At 44.6% G+C, this 26,159-nt stretch overlaps 2 protein-coding genes across 3 annotated transcripts; both read left to right on the top strand.

The window, feature by feature from the left end:
* Positions 1-891: 891 nt before the first annotated feature.
* Positions 892-9,508, top strand: LOC101117706 (C-C chemokine receptor type 2). 2 transcript variants are annotated; one of them, XM_004018513.5, is made up of 3 exons: positions 892-964; positions 5,694-6,675; positions 7,871-8,051. In XM_004018513.5, exons 2-3 carry the CDS (start codon positions 5,705-5,707, stop codon positions 7,938-7,940), a joined length of 1,041 nt encoding a protein of 346 aa, XP_004018562.2. In that variant the 5' UTR covers positions 892-964; positions 5,694-5,704; the 3' UTR covers positions 7,941-8,051. The 2 variants fall into 2 exon arrangements, with proteins under 2 accessions (XP_004018562.2, XP_011955566.1); XM_012100176.3 differs by having other exon boundaries at positions 5,694-9,508.
* An 8,564-nt stretch (positions 9,509-18,072) lies between these two features.
* CCR5 (C-C motif chemokine receptor 5) lies at positions 18,073-24,750 on the top strand. The gene is made up of 2 exons (XM_004018512.6): positions 18,073-18,151; positions 19,888-24,750. The coding sequence occupies exon 2, from the start codon at positions 19,899-19,901 to the stop codon at positions 20,955-20,957; it is 1,059 nt and encodes a 352-aa protein (XP_004018561.2). The 5' UTR covers positions 18,073-18,151; positions 19,888-19,898; the 3' UTR covers positions 20,958-24,750.
* Positions 24,751-26,159: the final 1,409 nt, after the last annotated feature.

Genomic DNA, 26,159 nt, shown 5'->3' with positions numbered 1-26,159 from the left:
TCAGAGCACAGATCCCTGATATCTGGAGGTCAGGGCCCAATTTGTGCCCACCTTGGCTTCTGCAAGCTACGTGCAAGCTGCCCCAGGAACACATGCAGAACTGCCTGCCAAAGTGCCTGGGGTAGGGAAGTAGGTGGGGGTTACTGTGCCAAGAGCTGAAATCGGCCATAGTTAACTGCAACTGGTCATCCAAGCCGTCTCCTGAAAGTTGAAGACCCTCAACAGACTCCAGAGTTCCAAATCAGTTAGATCAGACAGCTTCTGCCAGTGAAACTGTTGCCTAGGTGAGGAGAGAGACTCATGGTACTTCCTAACCTACTATCTTCCCAAAATCTCAACGGTGTTTTCTTTTAGCAACACTTTTTTCTCAAGAATGGAACCTGTAACAGCTGAGGATCTTCTTACTAAAGACATCTCTGACACAAGAGACCATTTAACATTCCCTTTTCATTAAAAAGCTCTGTCTAAATACGTTTTCTCACCAAGTCCCAAATCTTTGATGCCACTGAAATCAGAGCATATGGTCAACAGCCCCCATTATCATTTATCCTCTAGGAAATGAAATTCTAGTGGGCTCGTTTCATGCAAATCATTACTGGCAGAAGACAGTGAAAGATTTCCAGATATAGAGAACCACAAGACAAAGAAGCCCAGAGTCGTTAGACCCAGGAGCAAACACGGAGTGTGCTTGATTTAAACCCTCAAGGTTGCATAATCAAGATTTCAAAATGAATTCTACTCTGGAGACTTAACCTAGTGTACATCGTTCCTGGCTGGAAAAGAAGAACTATATCATTCTTTTTTTCAAATCTTTACCATTACTCGCCCTTGTATCTCCGCCTTCTCTTTCTGCAGGAAACTTTATTTCCTACTTCTGCACACCAAGTTTCTACCTCCAGATCTGTTTGGTTCAGTTGCTGAGAAGCCTGACACACCAGTGCCACTTAAAAGAAGCCATCTACCGGTGAGTTGGGGGTGCTTTTTCCATCACTTTATGAATCAAAGGCTCAAAGCATCTCGATGCTAGATGCAAGGACTGGGAGTCTGTATTGCCCAGGAACTGGGGGGATGATCAAGATAGGAGAAAGGGATGGAGAGTGGCATCTGTCCCAGGAATGACAGAGAGATCCCAATGGCAGGAAGGAAGCACAAAGCAGAGTGAGCAGAGCTCAGGTGGTAGGAGAGAGTTGGGCTAAAACAAGACAATTAAGAAAGTAGGACAATCAGGCTTCTCAAATACTGCTCCTCTCACTCTGCCCCTCCCAGCCCCCAAGGACTGTGAAGAGCATGAACTTTCTACCCTGAATTTCTCCCCCTCTAGTCCACATATGTGATAGTACAGACCCTGCACCAACATACACTTCTCACCTCAATTCAGAGGCTGAAGTGAGGGGTTCATTTTTCTGAGAGGCAGCTTTTAATCAGTTCTGGTTGATGTGTCTTGACACTTGAAAGTGACACCTAAACCAGTGCTCTTCAGCCTCCTTTCTACGTGTCTGCCGTGGTAGGAGCTAGGTGACACGGGAGTAGGTGATAAAAAGAAGGCTTCTGGCACTTGAGAGGCAGGTGAATAACAAAGCATAGGAAACACACAGTGGGAGTGGCTGGGGCAGTTCATCCCCAGTCTGAATGACCAGAACCAGGGTCTGCGCTGTGTATTTCTGACTGATAGGCTTCCTGTGTAATCTGAAAGCCAGCATTTCAGAACCATGGATCCAGTCTACACTTTTCCATATAGATGAGGAGACTAACTACAGAACAGCCCAGAGGGCCTGTTACAGCTAAGAGGCTATGTGCAAGGAACCCCAATATTTTAGTTTTTATAACAGCTCCCACTAGATTACCTGGGAGTCTAGCCCACAGGGGAGCCCTCTGTTTCTCAGAAGCTCGTAGCCTACTAGTTCTCCATTATTCACTTCTCAATTGATATTTATATGTACGAGGCTGGATTCTAGGGCACTAAGATAGTTCATTGCAAAAACAAAGCTCTCTGCCCTCTTGAAGCTTATTTTCTAGCAGAAATGTGTGTGTGTGTGTGTGCGCGCACTTGTGCATTTATAGGTAGAACACATTTGTATGGGCAAGTGTGTGGATTTTAAGGCTAAATGCCAAAGACATTGTGTTCAAGGCATGAAGAGCCACCCAAAAATCGGTTACTTCTGCATCCTTCTACATTCATCTCTGTCCTCAGAGTCTGAAGATGAAAACCCTTGAGGGCCTTTGAAATGGAATAGCCCAACAGTTCAAATTCCAGCTCAGCCATTACTCGCATTGTGAGTGTGGGAAAAAATTATTTAATGCATCCATGCTTCTATTTCTTCACTTTTAAAATGTATATTTATCTCATAAAACTGTTAAGGATTACATTAATTAACGTATGAAGAGTATTTAGCATAGCACATGGAGCCTAACGAACATTCAATTAATCACTATAGTTTTAATTCTTTAGGTGGATACCTTTTTTCCTCAAGTTTGATCAGAAGTATTATTTAGTTTCTGCTCATTTATAAAGAATCTAGTTCAGTGCTGTGAAATTCAAAATCTGTGAAATGTATCAATCACAAGAGAAAGTGAAAAATAAGGTGTGTACACAGATTAAAAACAAATCCAGTCACTGCCAGGAAAAAAATAAACATTCTTGAGAACAATTCTAATGTTGTTAGTTGTCACACTTACTATGAGTTTTATGTATTTTTTCAATGAACATATTACTGGTACCTCCTTTAGCCAGGTGCTGTCATAAGTGCTGAAGACAGAAGCATAACCTAGTCCTCTCTCTCAAGGAGCACACAATGGGTAGAAGATAATGTGTTTATTATAAAGGCATGCACAATGTTTTGAGATGGTAAGAATGATATGACAGAGGAGGATGGTTGGACTTCACAGAAAAAGGGAGAAGGCTTCCTAGGTGGCACAGTGGTAAAGAATCTACCTGCCAATGCAGGAGATGCGAGTTCAATTCCTGGGCTGGGAAGGTTCCCTGGAGTAGGAGATGGCAACTCACTGCAGTATTCTTGCCTGGAAAATTCCATGGACAAAGAAGCCTGGCGGGCTACAGTCCCTGGGGTCGCAAAAGAGTCAGACACGACTGAGTGTGCGGAAGTGCGCGCGCATGTGCACACACACACACACACACACACACACCACAGGATGAACAGGAACTCACCAGACATCTTAGGCAAGGGGGCACGCATGTGCCAAATCACTGAAGCCTGAAGGAAATGATGAGCCTGGGAAAAGTGGGAAAAAGATGGGTATTGCTGGACCACACGATCTGGGATTTGAGAAGTGATTAGAAATGAAGCTGAGAAGAAAGGAGCTTAGAAAAGCCATGAGTAGTAGCCTGGGCATTGCCTTTGAGGCCCCACCATATACAAATCATGGGGCTACTTGAGTTTTAAACTTAGAAGAGCATGATCCAATTTCAGTTTCAGAGAAGACAGACTGAAACAGAACATGGTGAGGAAAAAGGCAAGAACAAATGAAAGAGCTCAGCAAAGCCAGGATGCATAGGAGGCAACAGAGTGGCAGCTGAAAGAGGTGCAGAGGGGATGACTCTGAGAGGTGATTATGAGGTAGAATCCATATAACATAATAATAATAACAACAACAACAATACGGAGCATTTCTTTGTACTAGATGCTGCACTATCTTTGTTTCCATATCAACTCAGCATGGTTATTATTTTAAACAAAAAGAAACTGACAGTTGAAGAAGCAGTTAACCTCAAATTACACAACTTGGATGCTGGAGGCAGGATTCAAGTCTAGGTCTGTTTAGCTCCAAAGGCGTGGCTCCGTGGAGATTCCTTTAAAAATTGCAAATAGAACTGCCTTATGACCCAGCAATCCCACTGCTGGGCATACACACTGAGGAAACCAGAATTGAAAGAGACACATGTACCCCAATGTTCATTTCAGCACTATTTATAATAGCCAGGACATGGAAACAACCTAGATGTCCATCAGCAGATGAATGGATAAGAAAGCTGTGGTACATATACACAATGGAGTATTACTCAGCCATCAAAAAGAATACATTTGAATTAGTTCTAATGAGATGGATGAAACTAGAGCCGATTATACAGAGTGAAGTAAGCCAGAAAGAAAAACACCAATACAGTATACTGACACATATATATGGAATTTAGAAAGATGGTAATGATGACCCTGTATGCGAGACAGCAAAAGAGACACAGATGTATAGAACGGACTTTTGGACTCTGAGGGAGAGGGAGAGGGGGAGGGTGGGATGATTTGGGAGAATGGCATTGAAACATGTATACTATCATGTAAGAAACGAAGTGCCAGTCTATCGATACAGGATACAGGATGCTTGGGGCTGGTGCATGGGGATGATCCAGAGAGATGCTATGGGGTGGGAGGTGGGAGGGGGATTCAGGATTGGGAGTTCGTATACACCCGTGGTGGATTCATGTCAATGTATGGCAAAACCAATACACCATTGTAAAGTAAAATAAAGTAAAAATAAAATTTTAAAAAATAAATAAATAAAAAACAAAGGCCTGGCTCCTAATCTTCTGAAAAAGAGTGGACCCAAGACAATGTCAAATCTTACTTCTTAAATAATGGAGTACATGACATTGGTCAAGATAAAGAATCCACAAGCTGAAGCAACTTTCCAGGGGTGTTCAGTTTGGGGTGGGTTGAATTCAAGGTACCTATCTGATATCCACTTTGCTCTCTGTCTAAAATAGAGTATGGCTCCTAGTAAGTGCTCAATAAATACTGGTGAAATAAATAAGTCAATGGGGATATATGCAATAGGCAATGGAAAATTCAACTCTGAGGTGGGGCTGAAAGGCAGAGCTTTGGGAAGCATTAGCCTACAGGAAACTTAGAACCTGAAAACAACGCAGGAAGAACTGTGGAACAAGGGTTAAGAGGTAAATGGTAAAGAAGTGGGAGGAAACACCAACAAAGAATATGAAAAAGAAGTGGTAGGCCAGGAACTAGCCTACTGGAAGCCAAACAGGTTTTCTTGTTTTTTAACTTAAAAAAAATTTTGTTTCTTTTTGGCCGTGCTATGCACCTTGCGGAATCTTAGTTCCTGAATCAGGGATTTAATTCGGCCCTCAGCAGTGAAAGCATGAAGTCCTAAGCACTGGACTGCCAGCGAATTTCCAAACCAAAAGTTTTCAATGAAAGTGGTCATGGGAAGGATCAAATGTTTGATGAAGATGAAACTAAAAGCCAGGGTGTTTAAAACTGGGCTCTCATCGCAATCCTGGCAAGAGAAGTTTTGGCAAAATGATGGGGGCAGAAAGTTGAGAGAGTGTTCAGAACACTTTGGGTGGCAAGTAATAGAAAATGCAACTCATAATGGCTCATTATGAGCATCCCCAGAAGCCCCCTAGTGGAGTCCCCTCATATACTATCATCCAGGATTGAGTCCCAGGCCTAGCAGAGAAAGCAAGTGTCCAGCACAGTCAGCCTTATAATGAGAGCCAGGCTCTGCAGGAAGGCCAAGGTGTTGGGAAACGGCTGCGGGAAGACGACTGGTGTCTGTGATCAGGAATAAGGGGAAGTGGCAAACTAGCACACACGCTTTCACGGAGATGGCTGCCAAGGAGAGAGAAAGCCTGGATGTTGCTTAAGTGGAGCAGGGACCTTGGTAAGACTGGGGACTGTAGCCATTGTGCTGTATGTCATCATCTTGTCCTCTGTTTCCAGGACCGAGGAAGATGGACGGCAATGATACGTTCAGCCATAATGTGCTTCCCACATCTCATTCTCTGTTTACAACAAATGTCAAGGGGAATGATGAAGAACCCACCACCAGTTATGACTATGATTACAGTGAACCCTGCCGAAAGACCAGCGTGGGACAAATCGAAGCACAGCTCCTGCCGCCGCTCTACTCACTGGTGTTCATCTTTGGTTTTGTGGGCAACTTGCTGGTTGTCCTCATCCTAATCAATTGCAAAAAGCTGAAGAGCATGACTGACATCTACCTGCTTAACCTGGCCATCTCTGACCTGCTGTTCCTCCTCACCATGCCGTTCTGGGCTCACTATGCTGCAGACCAGTGGGTTTTTGGGAATGCGATGTGCAAATTTTTCACAGGGCTGTATCACATTGGTTATTTTGGTGGAATCTTCTTCATCATCCTCTTGACAATCGATAGGTACCTGGCTATCGTCCATGCTGTGTTTGCTTTAAAAGCCAGGACAGTCACCTTTGGGGTGGTGACAAGTGGGGTCACCTGGGTGGTGGCTGTGTTTGCCTCTCTCCCAGGAATCATCTTTATCAAATCCCTCGAAGAACATTCAGGTTACGCCTGTGCCCCTTATTTTCCACTAGGATGGAAGAATTTCCACACAGTTATGAGGAGCATCTTGGGGCTGGTGCTGCCACTGCTTGTCATGATTGTCTGCTACTCGGGAATCATAAAAACCCTGCTCCGGTGTCGCAACGAGAAGAAGAAGCACAAGGCTGTGAGGCTCATCTTTGTGATCATGATTGTCTACTTTCTCTTCTGGGCTCCCTACAACATCGTCCTCCTCCTGAGCACCTTCCAGGAATTCTTTGGCCTGAGTACCTGTAAGAGCAGCAGCCAGCTGGACCAGGCCATGCAGGTGACAGAGACCCTGGGGATGACTCACTGCTGCATCAACCCCATCATCTACGCCTTCGTGGGCGAGAAGTTCAGGAGGTATCTCTCTGTGTTCTTCCGAAAGCACATTGCCAAACACCTCTGCAAACAATGCCCGGTTTTCTATGGGGAGACAGGAGATCGAGTGAGTTCAACATACACCCATTCCACTGGGGAACAGGAAGTCTCAGCTGCTTTATAGAAGAGCAGAAGTTCACCTGTTATTTTCAAATGTGATAGCTATCTATATATGATAATAAGCCGCCAGGGTTTATTGAAGAACAGAGGAGTCTAAAGTTTCTAGAGTAAGTGCCCAGGAACTTCAAGATTATGTGAATCAATGAAGACTTATGTTACTCTTGTAGAGTCACTGTGCTCAGGGAATATTCCAAAGCAACTGTGGGCAGAGACTTGGAATCTCCAACAAGCTCATCGCAGTTCCTAGAAAATGCCATATTGCCTTGTTTGTGCTCTTCCCTCCACCTTCCCCCCATCCACCACTTTGCTTACTCTCTGATTCTATCAACCTCTTTAATCAATCTCTTTAATCCTCTGGAGATTGGGAAAAGGAGTCAGGCGAGGATGAATGGAAAGAGGGGGAGTAGAGTCCGGACCAAGGGGAAGGAGGTGAAAGTGTAAGCATGTTTAAGCCTTTACAAGGACACAGGTAAGGGGTTCGCTTGCCCAGCCAGGCAGCAGCACTGGTCCTTAGCACCATCTCCTACCATATTTAACTTTGGAGGCGTTTGTAGGTCGTGGTGAGCAAGGGAACTGTAAGAACTCTCTAGGAACTGTGGCTAGGCCCACGATCCTCTTCTGCTAAGTACGTGACACATTTCTGCTTCATTACAGTTTAACTATGACAACCACACAACCTACATTTGAAATCTATTCAATACCTTGCCCCATTGTATATATACTTCTTAGGCCTCATCCCTCTATACAAAAATTTATTAAAATGTTTGTTTATAAAATACACATAATCTTTAATGAGATGAAAAAATTAAAGCCTTTGTCTAAAAAGGGAAAGGGGAGGGGTGGAGGTGGTAATTATGAGAAAGGAGTGGGCTCTAGTGAGTCCCTCCATGAGGAGTGGAGGGGCACGCTCACACCAGATGCACAGGAATGTTTCCAGAATTGGTCAAGAAACAGTGAGGAAGGATGCGCCAGAACCCCTAAAGGGATCTGATAGTATTTTGTTTCTTTGTGGCTTTTCCTGCTTTCTTGCTGCCCTTTCCCACCTGTCTCCCCACAGCCTTTATCACAGTTCTGCCTGTGGGATTGCCCCACCCCAAAGGCCAGTCTGTAGAGGTCCAGGAGAGTAGCTGTGGGGAGAAGGTAAAGGAAATTGTGCAGCAAGAACTCCTATTGGGCCTGGGAGAGGGAAGACAATCAGTGGGGATACTGGGGTGAGTGTTCAAAGCAGAGAAGGGGCCTGTTCTGGAAAACAAACATCAGCCTGTGACCTCAGGGTCTATTACCAGGCAAGGCAGGCCAAGATGAGGAAGACTCTAGACAGACTGGAAAAAAAAATGTTTTCCAAATTACCTTCTGGCAACTCATTTTTGCACACAGGCAGAGAGTTCAGATACACAAACATACACACACACCACACACACACTCATGTATTTCAATGTAAAGTAAAAATTAAATGAAAGCTGGAAACTGCAACCTAAAATTGCAGTAAAGTATCATTTTTAAGATCCTTACTATTATGCCAAGCCTAAAAATAGTGTATTAGTCATAGAGACAATGCTGGTATTGGTGGAGCACATGGTGTGTTTGGGAGACCGCGGGTTCAACATAAATAAATATTGTCAGGGAGCGGGAGGTCTGTAAGCTATGGGTTTACTAGCTTATGGTGATATAGCATCTAAATAATCTCAGATTACAGCACACACGCCACAACTGTCATCTCAACTGTGTGTCTTTATTCTGACTTTGTACCAAAAATCTTTTTTGCCTCATTATGAAGTCTAGAAAGTCATGGATTTAATCCTATTTGAATGCTTCATGCCTTGCTGCATCTTTACTGATGCTCTGATGGGTCCTCTCTTTGGCCAGTGGGACTTCTAATAGGGAGTTGGAGAAGTTCACCTAAGCAAGCAAAGACTTTGGTCTTGGCTTGAGCTAAGCTAAGAATATACCTATGTGTTAGAGCATCTCCAATCTGATGCAGACAAGAAACACAGGGATCCTGTAACCTGGCAACTGGGGAACTGGAAGTTACTAAGGTTTTACTTTCTTGCCTCATGTCTAGAGGCTTCAGAAAGAGGTGTATGTTGTGCTGAGGGGGGCGGCCTTCACCTTCAGATATCTGTATTATCCTAAGGAATGCATTAAATTTTGTTATGATGATGAAATGTAAATATTGTTTTTAAAAACTATGTCTTGAAAACTTCCACAATATTATAAAGCAATTATCCTCCAATTAAATTAATTTTTTTTAAACTATGACTTGGAAAATGCATCAACACTCTTAACTATACTGTTTTTTAAAAACTTTCTGATTACCAATTCCTCTGTACTTCTTCTCCCAGACTCTGATACTCACCATTCTATTCTTTTCATCTATGAGGCTGACGATTTTAGATTCCTCACGAGTGAAATTATGCAGTTCCTGTCCTCCTGTGTCTGACTTATTTCATTAGCGTCATGCCCTCCAAGTACATCCATGTTGTTGCATACTGCAGAATTTCCCACTTTTTTAAGGCTAAATTATATTCCTTCAATGTGTAGACGTTTTCTTTATCCATTTATCAACATGTATAGAATTGTTATACAGGATGAGTAAGTACTAAAATAATAATACCCTATTGTATACTTAAAAACTGTTAGAAGTGTAAATCTCATATTCTATTTCCACCACAATAAAAAAATCTTAAAGTGCCAATTTTGTCATGCAGTGGTGTGACAGACTGTCTCACTGTCCACAGCTTCTCACTGCTTCCCCTGTGCGATTACACGTGCCTGTCCTTGCTGTGTGACCTGCAGTGTACCCTGAGGGGAGGGACACCCCTCAGCCCGACCACAGGCGGCTCGGCCAGGAGACAGCACAACTGACGCCTGCTTCGTCTGAGCAGGGTGTTGAAATGCCTGGGTGGAGTCTCTGGCTCTCCCTGCTCAGCCGCAGGAAGGTCCATCCCAGACCACAAGTCCTTCGGCCCAGGTGCCTGGTGAAGTGAGTGGGAAATCGCAGAGAGCAGAACTGGGCCCCAGCTACCCAGCAGCCACATGTCACGGGAGTAAGCAGTCCACGTTAGCTGTTTTAAGCTCCTGAGTTGTGGGGGTTGTCTACTGAGAAGCACAAAAGTTAACTGATATATACGTTATATAGTGCCTCCATAAATAAAATTTGGAAAATTGTTTTTCCATGATGGAATTCAGTGTGACAAATACACCGGAGGAGTCAGTGTATGTCGGCCTGGGGAGGGCACATAGAGATGGTTACGTTATTCTCATGCCCTTAGACCTCCCAGCCCAGAGACACCTGATGGGGAGGAGCAGGGGAGAAATCATCACAACGGAGTATTCATAATCACAATGCGCTATGCAAGGTGCAGAAACAGACGTGCGTGTGAGATTTTTTGAGAGCCCCCAGGAGAAAGTGAGAGTCCTGCATCATAGTAATAATAGCTACAGCAGGATTTATTGCCACCAAACAAACTGCCACTTAAAAGCTGCCAACCATCTCTAGAACCATTTTCTGCAAGTGGAAGCCCCAAGTCTCCTTTATCCCGGGGACAGCATTCAAGTGGGCTGCTTGAGGTGAGCAGATGTCAGGAAAGATGATCGTTCCAAGGGATGGGTATCACATTTAAGACTCTTGGTGGAGCTGGCACTTGGCACCATCCACCCCACACCATCCTCCTCGATCTGTGGTAACTGGGACAGTTTGAGTATTTTTCAGAGAGGCCCTGCCGTCTCCTGGAAGTAAGCCATCAAGACCCTACCTCTTTGCTTTCACTTTTTCTCCCTATTAAAATTTCTTTTACAAATTGAAACGGCTTCAGGTGAGATTAGCCAGTGACAAAGGTCACCAAAGGCCACCAAGAGGAAACCCAACATGACTGAAGAAGTGTCTGGGCTGGTGAGCAGATCCACGAAGCAGCCTCTGAGCTCAGGGAGGGCCAGCCCCGGGTGTGAGGGGGGACTGAGGGGCCTCTTCTCCAGATGCCACAGTCCAGCCCCACGTTTACCACTAGACAGCCGTGGGGCAGTCTCGCTCACTGCCACACACCGTCTCCACCATCACCTGTCTCCCCAGCTCCTCTTTCCTGCTCAGGGGGCTTGCTGCCCAGTGGATGCCCCACCCAGGAACGAGGTACTGGCCTCCCCTTCCAGCAAGCCCCCCCTCTTCACACGTTTCTCTCAGAGATCCCTCCTCTGGCTTTGAGGAGAGGAACCCCACCCTCCTTCCCATCAACCTCACCCACTTCTAACACCTTTTCCTGCCCAAACCTGTCTCCTCCTTGTACAGGATGCACTGAGAAGAGTTGTCATGGTGACCAGGGGCACAGAGCTGATTCTGTCACACTTAGAAAGCCCTGGGGGAGGTGTTCAATCCCAGGTGTCAGTGGTTTTTTGTAGAACTTAAGGGTACTTAACACCTCGTTGCCCTCTGCCTCAGGCCATAGTTGCCAGTTCTGGAGCAACAGGAAAAGTCCTACCTAATATCCTGTTATATAGAGAGCAGAACATGGAGGTGAAGGTGTGACCTGACCCCGTGAAGACTGTGCTAGGTCTAGTATAACCTTAATCGTACATTAGACTTCTGCTACCACACTTAGGGGCTTCCCTCATAGCTCAGTTGGTAAAAAATCTGCCTGCAATGCAGAAGACCCAGGTTCGATCCCTGGGTCGGGAAGATCTCCTGGAGAAGGAAATGGCAACCCACTCCAGTATTCTTGCCCAGAGAATCCCATGGACAGAGGAGCCTGGCAGGTTGCAGTCCATGGGGTCACAAGAGTCAGACACGACTTAGCAACTAAACCACACCCCACCACACATAAAGTTGCATCGGTTTCATGTCTGCACACTGATCTGAAAGAAATCCCAAAGTGCACAGAGCAGGCTTCTCAGCAGAGTTACTGGGTTTCCACCAAGTCTGCACATATCTAACAAAGTGATGAGGCGGACAGCCTATTAGTGTCTACTCAGCTTGATGATCTGCACAGGGCTAGGGGAACATGGTGCATGCGCTGGGTAAAGGGGTCCAACTGGGAAGGGTCCAAAGGACAGTGATCAAGACCATCCCCAAGAAAAAGAAAATGCAAAAAGGCAAAATGGTTGTCTGAGGAGACCTTACAAATAGCTGAGAAAGGAAGAGAAGCTTTGGCAATGCCAAAGGAGAAAAGGAAAGATATACCCATTTGAATGCAGAGTTCCAAAGAGCAGCAAGGAGAGACAAGAAAGCCTTCCTCAGTGATCATTGCAAAGAAACAGAGGAAAACAATAGAATGGGAAAGACTAGTGATCTCTTCAAGAAAATTAGAGATACCAAGGGAACATTTCATGCAAGAAAGACAGGCACAATAAAGGGCAGAAATAGTATGGACCTAACAGAAGCAGAAGATATTAAGAAGAGGTGGCAAGAATATACAAAAGAACTATACAGAAGAACTATACCAAAATGATGTTCATGACCCAGATAACCACAATGGTGTGATCAGTCACCTAGAGCCAGACATCCTGGAATGTGAAGTCAAGTGGGCCTTAGGAAACATCACGACAAACAAAGCTAGTGGAGGTGATGGAATTCCAGTTGAGCTATTTCAAATCCTGAAAGATGATGCTGTGAAAGTGCTGCACTCAATATGCCAGCAAATCTGGACAACTCAGCAGTGGCCACAGGACTGGAAAAGGTCAGTTTTCATTCCAATCCCAAAGAAAGGCAATGCCAAAGAATGCTCAAACTACCACACAATTGTACTCATCTCACATACTAGTAAAGTAATGCTCAAAATTCTCCAAGTCAGGTTTCAACAGTATGTGAACCATGAACTTCTAGATGTTCAAACTGGATTTAGAAAAGCCAGAGGGACCAGAGCCATCAGATTGCCAACATCCGTTGGATCATTGAAAAAGCAAGAGAGTTCCAGAAAAAACATCTGCTTCATTGACTACACCAAAGCCTTTGACTGTGTGGATCACAATAAACTGGAAAATTCTGAGAGAGATAGGAATACCAGACCACCTTACCTGTCTCCTAAAAAATCTGTATGCAGGTCAAGAGGCAACAGTTAGAACTGGACATGGAACAATAGAATGGTTTCAAACTGGGAAAGGAGTACATCAAGGCTGTATTATTGTCACCCTGCTTATTTAACTTCTATGCAGAGTACATCATCCGGAATGCTGGGCTGGATGAAGCACAAACTGGAATCAAGATTGCCAGGAGAAATATCAATAACCTCAGATATGCAGATGACACCACTCTTATGGCAGAAAGCAAAGAAGAACGAAAGAGCCTCTTAATGATGAAAATGAAAGAGGAGAGTGAACAAAGTTGCCTTAAAACTCAACATTCAGAAAACTAAGATCATAACATCTGGTCCCATCACTTCATGGCAAATAGATGGGGAAACAATGGAAACAGTGCCAGACTTTATCTTCTTGGGCTCCAAAATCACTGCAGGTGGTGACTGCAGCCATGAAATTAAAGACACTTGCTTCTTGGAAAAACTATGACAAACCTAGACAGCATATTAAAAAGCAGAAACATTACCTTGCTAACAAAGGTCCATCTAGTCAAAGCTATGGTTTTTCCAGTAGTCATGTATTGATGTGAGAGTTGGACTGTAAAGAAAGCTGAGCACCGAAGAATTGATGCTTTTGAACTGTGGTGTTGGGAGAAGACTCTTGAAGAGTCCCTTGGACTGCAATGGGATCCAACCAGTCCATCCTAAAGGAGATCAGTCCTGGGTGTTCACTGCAAGGACTGATGTTGAAGCTGAAACTCCAATATTTTGGCCACCTGATGCGAAGAACTGACTTATCGGAAAAGACCCTGACGCTGGGAAAGATTAAAGGTAGGAGGAGAAGGGGATGACAGAGGACGAGATGGTTGGATGGCATCACCGACTTGACGGACATGAGTCTGAGTAAATTCCGGGAGTTGGTGATGGACAGAGAAGCCTGGTGTGCTGCAGTCCATGGGTTAGCAGAGTCAGACACAGGTGAGTGACTGAACTGAAATGAACGGACAGAAACAGTGGGAGTGGAGAGGACAGCACGGTGGCCCCCCATGCCTGCTCACCATGAACGGTGTCTGGAGCAGGAGATGAAGAGCAGTCATGGGACCCCAGCATCACTGCTGAGGCACACAGGTGGAAAATGTAACACTGGTGGGGGTGGGGGATTCTTCCTGTATCTTTGAGAACCGTAGGGATTCTCTGGCTCTGCTGGTGAAGGGGGCTTCAAGGACACTAGGAGCTTCCTCCTTGGTGGAGATATCAGAGCACTGACAGCAACACCCACAACATGCTGTCCAAGTGAGTGATCCAGGGAAAGGGCTCACCTAACAGAGCTCTGTCACATATAGTTACTGCATTCGGTTGAACAAAAGGAGCCAGACAGAAAGAGGACAGCACTTGTCATTCCATTTCTGTGAAGCTAGAGAAGAGGCACATCTCATTCATGCATTGAGGCAGACTGGCCCCTGCAAGGTGGGGCATGGTGTGAAGGCATGTTCTGGGGTGACAGGGCTGCTCTCTATCATCTGGTGACAGGGATGTATCTGTATCAAAACTTCCCCAAAATGTACACCTAGGACTAGTGTGTTTTTGCTACATGTAAGTTACACATCAATCAAAGTAACAATTAAAGAGATGTATTTATAAAGGATTTTTAATAACGTGAGTACACACCTATACTGTAATTTTTAGCAAAAAAAAGGAGCAGCATAAAGAACTGGTATGTGTGTGAGAACAATTAATCAAAAAGTATGCATGGGAAAAGGTCTGGATTAAAGTATACCATGTGTTAAGAGGGACTGTTTTGAGATTGTGAGACGATGACTAATTTTTTCTGTACTTTCTATTTTTCTGTTTTTCCTAACTTGATACAATGAGCATGATGTGTTAGTTTTAGAATTAGATACGTTTTAAAAACTAAGAGATTCGTGTGCTATTTTTTCAGCCCATCTCACTGCTGACATTGATAGAGTCAGTGTGAGCCCCCAGGGTTTCAGTTCATTGAGCTCATGAAGCTGGCCCTCTGAACCCAAGAAAAGAGTAAGTGTCCTCCCCATCTTGTGCGTGATGCTCTGAATCATGGTCCAGAGATGGCGTGGGTGAGCAGAGAGAAGCTTCCCTCAGAACTTGGGTACAATGACTCGACCTGGAGCAGCTAGTGAAAGCTTGGCCAGCACCCCAGGAGGAGGGCTGGGCATCAAGTCCAGAGTGGCAAACCAACAAAAAGATCATTCCTCAGGGAGAGTCTGAAGGCCTGCATATCAGAACCAGAGCCCTGGACACTGGAAGGGCCAAGGTAAGAAGATCAGCAGAGACGGGGAAACTAAGTCATGGCATGATAAACCACTGGTTTGCCTTGCTGTTGTATCCAGAGCAACAATTCATTGATTAAATGCTGAAGACCTTCCCATGGGTCCTCCCTTCCTTGCGCATCCCTGGAATGAACCCCTATCCCCAAAGGTGACCTGAATGTCCCCCTAAAAGGGGACACACACACACTGCTAAGCTGTGCTTCCTTGTTTCAGCCTGTGACTCTTCACCCTGTATTGCCCAAATGTGTCCTTTCCAAAGCAACTTGGCCATGGAGTCATTTTGTATTTCAGGAGGGAGGTCTCCTGGGGCCCCTAAAGTCTAGCATGTAAATTTGACAAAATAGGAAACAGAAGCTCAGAGAGGGGTAGGATCTTGCTAAGGGCACACAATGAGTCAGCAGCAGAGTCTGGGGGACTCTGAGCCTGCTTCACTGCTCTACACTGCCCTCTGGGGGTAAGTGTTTCCTCAAGTCTATAACCACCCCAATGACAACCCGCAGAAGACAGGGCAAACAAACCCCAGGTCCGTGTGGTCAAGTACAAAGCAACCAAAGCCACACACAGAAACATTATGTTTGTCCTGCAGCATCTAAGAGTTCTACCCAGTGTATTACCAGTGAACACACAAGGGTCTCTTCAATGAGACAAAATTATATTCCATTTCCTGTGAAATTTTGTATTATTCGCTACCCATTTTGTAAATGCTTTCTCAAGCATACTTTGTATGACACCACTTAACTAGCCCACAAAAGGCTCTACACTTGTTCCGTCGTTTGATCTTGACCACAGATCTGTCAAGCACATTTGTGATTGGGGGTTTTTTTGCCCCCATTTTACAGATAAGAAAACTAAGATCTGGAGAGTTTCAGTAACTTGTACAAATCAAGTGGTAAAGAGTCAAGCTGAGGACTAAGCCCAGCCTGGAGATGGCAATGGCATCCCACTCCAGTACTCTTGCCTGGAAAATCCCATGGATGGAGGAGCCCGGTAGGCTGGAGTCCATGGGGTCGCTAAGAGTTGGATACGACTGAGTGACTTCACTTTCACTTTTCACTTTCATGCATTGGAGAAGGAAATGGCAACCCACTCCAGTGTTCTTGCCTGGAGAATCCCAGGGACGAGGGAGCCTGATGGGCTGCTGTCTATGGGGTCGCACAGAGTCGGACACGACTGAAGTGACTTAGCAGCAAGCCCAGCCTGGTGACTGGAGTCCAGTTCTCAACTGCTGTCTCTTGAATCCACATACAGCATGAACTTTAACATTTTTTTCATGATTCATTGCCCTGGTTGTGATTGCCAGTTGCTGATTCTTTCTGCCTTATTCTAGCTTTCCCCAGCAGTCATATCCCCCTACTTTGTAGCACCAGCCATTAGCTTCTCCCTTTCAGCTTCTGCTTTGCTGACAAGGACCCCAGGAAACCAATTTTATTAGAATTTTATATAATAAATCTCTCTTAAGAAAGAATCACTGAATGAGTACAAGTCTGATTTTTTTTTTTGAGCGTATATTATACGCTACATTCTCAACTTGGATGTCTCAAGCAATCCTCCCAACAATCCCAAGGAGCAACTACCATTATCCAGCCCATTCCACAAATGAGAAAGCTGAGGGTAGGGCCAGGCTTTGAGTTCAGGCAATTGACTGCAGAGCCCACTTCAGCAGGTTTGGGGTCTTCTCAGGTCGCAGTCCGCGCTGGCGTGTTTCTTAGCCTGTGGCGGAGGAAACAAAAGCATGCAGAGGGCCCTCCTGTGGCTCGGGGCTGGCTCTCAGTTCTGTTCTATGTTCTCGGTTCTGCTGTCAACAATTGAGGTTTTTAGATAAGTAACCAACCACCAAGGAAGCCTGGGGTGACTGCAGATATTGAAATAGAATCCTGAGCTTGACCCTTTTCTTGTGCCATTTGCTGCCTGTTTCATGTTGAAAAATTCTCAAGAGAAATTCCAGATAGACTGTATCCTTGGAGTGTGGGACTCTGCTACCTATGTCCCTGGCACAGTACAACTACCCACAAACACGGGCTGCCTTGGAGGGCCGCAAAACGGTGAACAAGGAGGGTAACATTTTATAATGACGTGGCCTCAAGGTACTTGATCTGGAGAAAGATGGGCAATACATTCAGCTCACAGGTGAACGTACAGTAAAAACCCTTAAGCAGCCAGCTATTTTAGTTTGCAGAGGAAAATAGTATTGGGTGATGAGTGTATGTGTGTGAGTTGCGGGAGGAAAGAAGGGGTAGTGAGGGAGTGAACAAAGCCGGGGGGGGGGGCGTGCATGCTCAGTCCCTCAGTTGTGTCAGATTTCTTGCAAACCCATGGACTGTATGTAGCCCACCAGGCTCCTCCATCCATTTTTCTAGGCAAGAATACTTAAGTGGTTTGCCATTTCCTCCTCCAGGCGATCTTTCCATCCCAGGGATCAAACACACATCTCCTGTGTCAGCAAGCAGGTTCTTCACCACTGAGCCAGCTGGGAAGCCCAGGTTTAGGGGGATAACAGGGTTAATGTGAGAGGTTCCCTCCACTTTAAAGTCAGTTTCAGCTGGCTTCCACAAATAGCAAGTGGGTCAGAATCTCTCACCCTCTGAGCCTCCCCATTGATAAGCCCTACAGTCTAGTACAAATCATTTGTCCCTTGGACAGAAGTTTCTTTCAGTAAAACATGGCCCTTTGACTAGATGCTCATGTTCTTCTAGTTCTAATATCCTTTAATTCCTTCTTTTTTCTAACCATTTGGGTAGTTGGGTGAACTAAGAAGCAAAAAGAAATTGCGTAGTCAGGGAAACCCATGAATAAAGTTTCAGATTAGACATCTATTTTCTGTCTATTTTAAGCTCAATTTAAGAAAAAAAAAAAAAAAGGACTGGTCTTTGATGATTTTTTGCACGGCCAGATACTTAGTCAGTAAAACTCCGCCCCCAATTCAGAAGAAACTGTGCATTTCCTACTTTTATGCTGTCTATATGTTTGACTTGCACAGCTCAGCTGGTCAGAGGAGTTGAGACATCCGTTCCCCTACGAGAATCTCTCTCGGTAAGTTATCTCTCAGCTAACTTTGCCTATTTCTTAGCGCAGCTTGAGTGATGAGTAAAAGCCTTTACAGGAAACCATAGAAAACATCAGAAATACACCAGGCGTTCACTGAACTATCTTAAACTATAATCTTTAAGTAAGGAAAAAGTTAAGAGTTTAGAATCAGTTTCAGGCTGTGATAACATCAAAGATACAAAACAGGATTATGAATGGAAGACTATAAAAAGCCCTCACCTTTCAAAAGAAAGATATTTTCAGAGAATAATTACTGGCCAAAACTTTGACAGACATGATCTTTTGGTTAGGAGAAATAAAACCTCCTCAGCAGGATGCCCTCTGAACATGTGCCCAGCCAGAAGCTGTGTCTAAGTCTCCTTTTATTTCTGCCAAGAAAAGAAGGAAGCCTGAAAATTGTCCAAATTAATAACAAGTTATAAATATCAAATCAACTTTCATAGCAAATCTAGTTGATTCTTTTTCTGGCTCAGAATTTAAAGGTGAGATTTTTCTGTGAGCTTTTCCCAGCTGCTTAATCTGAGGTACTGGGAGCTTGAGTCTCACAGGGACTAATTAGAGAAAATTCTCAGTCAAGCGGTGGGACCTAAATAGACCAGGCAAGTTAGTGGGTTGTGAAGGAACTAAGCTAATACAGGATGTATGCTAGGAGATGAAACACTGTCCACTTGACCACTTCTTATGTATTAGGGGAGGGGGTCCCTTAATCATAGCAGCTCAGAAACTACAAACACAAACTTCAGAGAAAATATGAGAATGGCAATCGGGACTTGACAACTGGCTGCTGGCTCCTATGACCTTCTCCAGGGACTCGGGCATCAGTCTGTCTCATTTTGACTACATCAAGGCTCCAGGCTGACAATCCTGCTTGTAGTTCTCTCACCAAGGAGTGAAAGACAGGGACCACAGCAGATAAGTTACAGTCAGCACTGACTGCCTTCAAAATTAGTTGCTTACTCCCTGTGGGTCTTTGGGGAAGTTACTCATCTTCTCTGTGCTCTGAGGTTCTTATTTGCAAAACGGGGAAAATAAACCTGACCTGCCTCACTGAGTCACCTTGAGGATTAACTGAATGAGTGAAGTGAAGCTTAGAACAGTGCTTAGCAGGCAAAGTGCCCTAGAGAACTGTTCATTATCACCAGCAAGCTCCTAATGATGCTATGTGTAAGCTAACTCCAGGGAATGACAGCTTAAGAACAGACACGGTTGGACAGTTCCTGACCCAGTTTCTGGACATTGTTATCACAGCTTCATTCACTGCATGTGGCTACACAACATCCAATTTTATTTGGTGAGATGATTGATGCTCTCCGTCTAGTAAACAGAGTGTTAGTCGCTCAGGCGTGTCTGACTCTTATGACCCCATGGATTATAGCCCACCAGGCTCCACTGACCATGGAATTCTCCAGGCAAGAATACCGGAGTGGGTTGCCATTTCCTTCTCCAGGGGATCTTCCCAACCTAGGGATCGAATCCAGGTCTCCTGCATTGCAGGCAGATTCTTTACCATCTGAGCCACCACGGAAACCCAAAGCAGAGAAGCTAGCAGCAAACTAATATAAAAAGTTCACTGTTTGACCAAAAAAAAAGGACTTCAGTTAAATGTAGAAATCTATGTATCAATTTTTAAAACCTACTTAAGTATATAAAATGGTTTGCATTCATGATGGACTGCTAAGGACATTCTAGGACTTTATAAAACACCTTTTCTTTATTTACAGAGTCAAGCAAAATGGATTATCAAACATCAACTCCCCTCTATGACATTGATTATGGGATGTCAGAGCCATGTCAAAAAATCAACGTGAGGCAAATTGCAGGCCAGCTCTTGCCCCCACTCTACTCGCTGGTGTTCATCTTTGGTTTTGTGGGCAACTTGCTGGTTGTCCTCATCCTGATAAACTGCAAAAAGCTGAAGAGCATGACTGACATCTATCTGCTCAACTTGGCCATCTCTGACCTACTTTTCATCATCACTATCCCATTCTGGGCTCACTACGCTGCAGACCAGTGGGTCTTTGGAAATACAATGTGCCAGTTATTCACAGGGTTCTATTTCATTGGTTATTTTGGTGGAATCTTCTTCATCATCCTCTTGACAATCGATAGGTACCTGGCTATCGTCCATGCTGTGTTTGCTTTAAAAGCCAGGACAGTCACCTTTGGGGCAGTGACAAGTGGGGTCACGTGGGTGGTGGCTGTGTTTGCCTCTCTCCCAGGAATTATCTTTACCAAATCCCAAAAAGAAGGCTCTCGTCATACGTGCAGCCCACATTTCCCATCCAGTCAGTATCATTTCTGGAAGAGTTTCCAAACTTTAAAGATAGTCATCTTGGGGCTGGTGCTGCCACTGCTTGTCATGATCGTCTGCTACTCGGGAATCATAAAAACCCTGCTCCAGTGTCGCAGCGAGAAGAAGAAGCACAAGGCTGTGAGGCTCATCTTCGTGATCATGATTGTCTACTTTCTCTTCTGGGCTCCCTACAACATCGTCCTCCTCCTGAGCACCTTCCAGGAATTCTTTGGCTTGAATAACTGCAGTGACTCTAACAGGCTGGACCAAGCCATGCAGGTGACAGAGACCCTGGGGATGACGCACTGCTGCATCAACCCCATCATCTACGCCTTCGTGGGGGAGAAGTTCCGAAACTATCTCCTACGGTTCTTCCGAAAGTACATCGCCAGCCGCTTCTGCAAAGGCTGTCCAGTCTTCCAGGGAGAGGCTCCAGAGCGAGTGAGCTCCGTTTACACACGATCCACGGGAGAACAGGAAGTCTCTGTTGGCTTGTGATCTGACTCAGTTCATATATGCAAACTGTGGGGGAGCAGTTCAAGAGGAAATTACTGACAACAAGGGTTTAAGATTCATCCATCAATTTGGCATCAGCTCTAAATATATTAGATATTTCAAGGCCATCAATTTTAGAAAGCCAAAGCAAAACACGCTGATGAAATAGCAATCTTCTCACCGCCCCCCTCCACATCAACAATTTATTGGCAAGCTCTCCCCTCGCTACAAAAGGTTCAGTGTTTAAAAAAAAAATCCTCAGAGAATTATTAATTCCTGAGTTTGGTTACCTGAACAGGAATAACAAAATGAACTGAGGAAAGTATTGTATAGTTTCTTATCTGGGTAGGGCAATAGCCAGGTTGCAAATGTGATTAAAATAGGTCCTTCTCTTGTCATGGGGAGAAAAGACATGCCGGTGATCAGATAAGGAATGACATCTTCCATGTGGGATCTCTCCCAAAAGGTACGTTAATAAGTTCCACAGACACTGATGCCAAGGAAGAGCCCTGTGGTCTGCTGAGAGCTGGGAAGGCTTCTTCGCAGAAAAGGTACTGGAGGTCAATGGTCTGTCAGCGGAGAAGGAAGCTGAGCTCCAGGATGCAGGCACTGCACAGGCAAAACTTGGCTGTGGGGAGACAGGCACTGGCTGGGGGAGCTCCTGGGAGGAAACATGAGGCTGGCGCATGAGAAAACTGGACGGCATTGCTCATCAAATTCGGACAGCAGAGTGGGGAGCCCTGGCCAGTGTTGCAGAAGGCTCATTCTGCAACCAAAGGATGGCCTGGAAAGGTGAGCATTCAGGTCAAGGAGACCAGCAACAATGTGATCAAGTGAGGAGGCTCCACTAAAGTTGAAGCCAGAGATGGGAAGGATGGATACCTCCTCACAGCACTGAGGATGAGAGCCAGCAGAATTTGGGGTGGATTTGGCTTGGCAGTGAAGGGCAGAGAGGAGTCAGAGACTCCCTAGATTTGAGGCAAGCATCAGAGGTGCCCTAAAAGAGACATCAAGCATGGAAGGAGGAGGAGGTTTAGGTCAAAACAGGAGTTGGTGGAAGAGAAAGGGTCCAGTTTTGTAAGCTGAACACCACCCTAGGCAGACAGACCCTGGGCTGTCTGCCGTTGACTGCTCCAGCCACCAGAGCAGTCCTTCCATCCTGGCTAAAACCATGAGGCATCCCCAGGTGGCTCTGAAATACTAGATTTACAAATGCATGAGTCTGAGGTCCAGGAAGACTTCCAGGTCACATATGACATTTGGGTGGTACTAATTACATAGTTAACAAAAATCCAAAGTTTTATAAGCACTGAGTAAAGAGGCCCGGAAGAGCTGAGGGAAGCCTAAATGACTGCTTCTAAGAAGGTCTTCTGGATTTAATTATCAATAGATAAAGGGAAGAAGGACACACTCATTTGGAAAGAGGTCGCTTCAAGCTTTTTAAACCACAGAATATACAATTTACCAACCTCTGTGCTTCAACCTGAGTGTGGGGGCTAGAGATACACATTCCAGATGCATTTCTGAACAAACCTTATCCAAACACTAAGAGACTTCTTTCAAAGGAAGAATTGTGTGGGATTTTTTGCAGTTTGCTAGTTACATTATTAGTTTGTATACGCCTAAGACTGTTTTGAGTCCAGGGGTAGCTAAGGCCATCACTGTAAAGATTAGGTGGGAAAACACAAAGGAATGAGAACCTCTCAAGAAATTAAGATGTCAGAATAAGAGGTATTACTGATTTTTCTCCAGCTCTAAAGTGTGAAACTTGAGGGTTGTGGCTGTCAATAGGAAGTGACTAGAAGGGTCTTTGGTCTTGCTCTTAAAGTTGCTGAGAGTATATACATGGCATATGAGCCTCGTCTCCGGGTCAGTTCAAACATTCTGACATATACATATACACACATACACATATATATATGTGACATTATTATGTATATAGACAGTTACAAGTTGCTTGAAAGAAAATATGCATCTAATAAAAACTCTAAAAAATAATTGACTGTATTCTTGTTCTTTCAGCCAATGTCCATTTAGAATACTGCACATAAAATTGTGAGAGAACTTTTTAAGTAGCTGATTTGGAAAATTTCATGCACATACAAACACACATATTGGGATTATTTTTTTAAATAATTTTTAAAAGTTGACCCTCTCACTGGGTAAAATTGCCAGAATAATTTGTTTTTAAAGACACTATCTCTCAGAGTGGAGATTCTCAGCAACTGACCCTGAAAACTTTTAAATTTCAAACTTCTCTACTCAAGCTAAAGAATTGACATGACTCTTCAGAGAAAATCAACGTGTGATTCAACACGTTAGCTGTCTAGGCTGGACAATGGGAAAGACATGATGTTGCAACCTGGTCACTCATCTGTGATCTTGCGTTGCAGACACAGGATACAGAAGAAGGTCATCGGTGGCTGTAAAGATTGCCTTTGTTTCATTTGACAGTCGCTCCCCCAAACCCGGCTGCCACTGCAGTGACGGCAACGGTGCTCACAGACTTGTGTGCACGTGCCTCCTTCCCTCGAGGAGGACAGGCACTTCAGGTAGAGGTGGCCTACCTGGGCACACTCACACAGCTTCCCCCCTGCTTCCCTCTCCTCTTCCAAGCACACTCTGGAGCCGGTTGCCATCCTAACTTGGAGGTCTGTGACAAGGACTGCCTTCCATCTCACAGGGCACAAGGAGGCATGAACAGAGGTCAAGTGGGAGGGGCTGGGATTAAGGCAGAGGGAAGGACCGGGGAGAAAGAAGGCCTCCCCTGTAAGATGAAGGCGGCTGCATAGGGAGGTTGGAAGGTGTCCGTTTGATAACTGATACATGTGTACTTCTCATCCTCTTTCCTGCTAAATAAAACAAGTCCAATGTCAACATGAAGAAAAGCTACCCAGCGTGTCCGTGGCCTTCCCAGGGTGCATCCTGTCCCTCATCATGTGCACTCCTCACCCCTCATTTGCCTGGATCCTCCACACCCCTCGCTCTGCAGGCCCCTTCACTGCCCACCTCTTTTTTGCTCATTGTTTAGATCAGTAAATGAATGGTAATTCATTATGGCCCACAGGCTCTGACTTATCTCAATGCCTCAACCCAGAGGCCCTGTCAAAGAGGGGGTTTCGTTCTGTGCCATGGAGAAAGTCAAAGAAAAGGTGAATGTCCTTAGAAGGAGGAATAATGTGCAAATTCATAAATTAGGATTCTGCTGACATCTGAATTACAAGGGTTCTCAGTAGCAGCAGCTCTCACTAAATTAAATGTGTTGGTATTTCTAGTGACTAAATTAATGTCATTTACTTAATAACCAAAGGACAGATTCCCCGACATGAACATAGATGTCCAAGTGTTAACCCTTCTTATGAAGGCAGGAGACTTACCACGGAAGTGAGATGTGAGCCAGAGAACAACTCCTGAACTTCCTAACTGCTCTGGCTCATAGCTTGATAGCATATCCTTTACCAGCAGTTCAGGGTTTGTGCAGAGCATCTATATAACCCTTGGAGTGAGGGCAGACAGAAGAGGCAGAAAGAGGTATTTTCCATAAGTTCTTTTCAATTAAATTCACTATAAAAATCTTGCTTATATTTTTCTAAAATGCTGTCAAACTTTAATATTTTACATTATGTATATGTCTACACCACACTTTTCATTTTCCTTAATTTATTGTAAGCATTTTTGTAACTCTTATATTTGGCTCCATACTGTTACTACTTTGAGAATAAGTTCTGTGTCATTTTGATTCTGTCATGCTTCAGCAACTTATGTTTGTCTCTTATAAAGCGGCAACTATTTTTTTAAAGCACAGTTTATGTCTTTTTCTTAAATGCAAAGCCATTAAGAACCTTGGGCTGTACTGCCCCCCTGTGGCCACTTAGCAAACCAACAAGTGTGGCCAGCAGCCATCCTTGATCAGAGATGCAGACGGGACATTTTTATACTCAGCTATTTCATGTCTGTCTCTGCTGGCACCACAGCTATTGTGTACAAGAAGTATCACCACAACAGGTCGGGGTGCATGATTCACTACTCGTCACTTGTGAAGAATAAGTGGAGCATCAGTGGAGGCCTCACTGATGGAACAGCAACCCACTTGCAACAGTATTCTTGCTTGGAGAATCCCATGGACAGAGGGGCCTGGTGGCCTATAGTCCATGGGGTCGCAAAGAGTCAGACACAACTGAGCAACTTTCACTGATGCCTGCAGTGAAGGTCCCAACTGCCCAGAACCAATCTCTGCAGATCTGGTCAATTTCTGGGATTTAGATTTGAAGTCTGTGATGCAGCCTGTGGTTCTGACTTTCAGAAATTCCCCAGGTAGATTCTAAGTGCTGCCACAAGTATGAACACCACTTGCTTACAGCCAGTTGAACCGAAAGCAGGTTCAGGGAGGACTGCCATCTGGGCAGGATGCTGCCCAGCCTGGGAGTGGGCAACTTGTGGGCCCAGGAGAGTCTGGACTCAGATCTTTCCATTTTCATAACAGAACACTGACTCTGTCTTCCCCTAGGCTGATTTTAAAAGCATGTAAATCTAGACTTAATTGGCAGTATAAAAATAATCTGTATTCGAGGCCCCAAATATTTTGCTTTCATTTCTGGTTTTGGATTGTGTTTTGACCTGTCTGTTCCAAGTGAAAAGTAAATAAAAGTGGGATATCTGGCACCCATGCTGAGCTTGGGAGCTTCAAATTCAATAAATAACACATCAAGGTCTGTCTGAGATGGTTTGTAAGTGAATATAGATTTTTCTTCCTTTGGTAAAAGAATTCTGCCCCCACCGTTTCCATCTCCCTTCAGTAAGCCCCACCTTTAACCAAGTCCAGCGAAAACACGACTGAAGCTACTTAGCAGCAGCAGCAGTGAAAACCATCATTCCTAAAGAACTGGATAACTCTGGGAGTCCCGGTAAACCCTGGAGAAGACAGTGAAAATTCTGCAGAGAAATAAAGTTTTAAAAGAGCATTGCTCCTAGTTAGTCTCAAAATGCTCTACTTATGTTTACTACCACTTAGCTAATATTCTTCAAAAATCCCTTTTAAGAAAATTACAACATTTTCCAACATATGATCAAATCAGGGCTTTGTTCACTGGTTAACTCTCTCCTTCATGCAGGGTACAAAGAAGAGCCTGGTAGATGAAAGAATAGGTATTTAAAAATCAGACTGACTTCAGCTCCAGCCTCAATACTATGGGAGTTTGCATAAGT

Source organism: Ovis aries, chromosome 19 (assembly GCF_016772045.2).
Source record: "Ovis aries strain OAR_USU_Benz2616 breed Rambouillet chromosome 19, ARS-UI_Ramb_v3.0, whole genome shotgun sequence".
In the NCBI taxonomy this organism is placed as follows: domain Eukaryota; kingdom Metazoa; phylum Chordata; class Mammalia; order Artiodactyla; family Bovidae; genus Ovis; species Ovis aries.
This window is presented reverse-complemented; position numbering and strand designations above follow the sequence as displayed.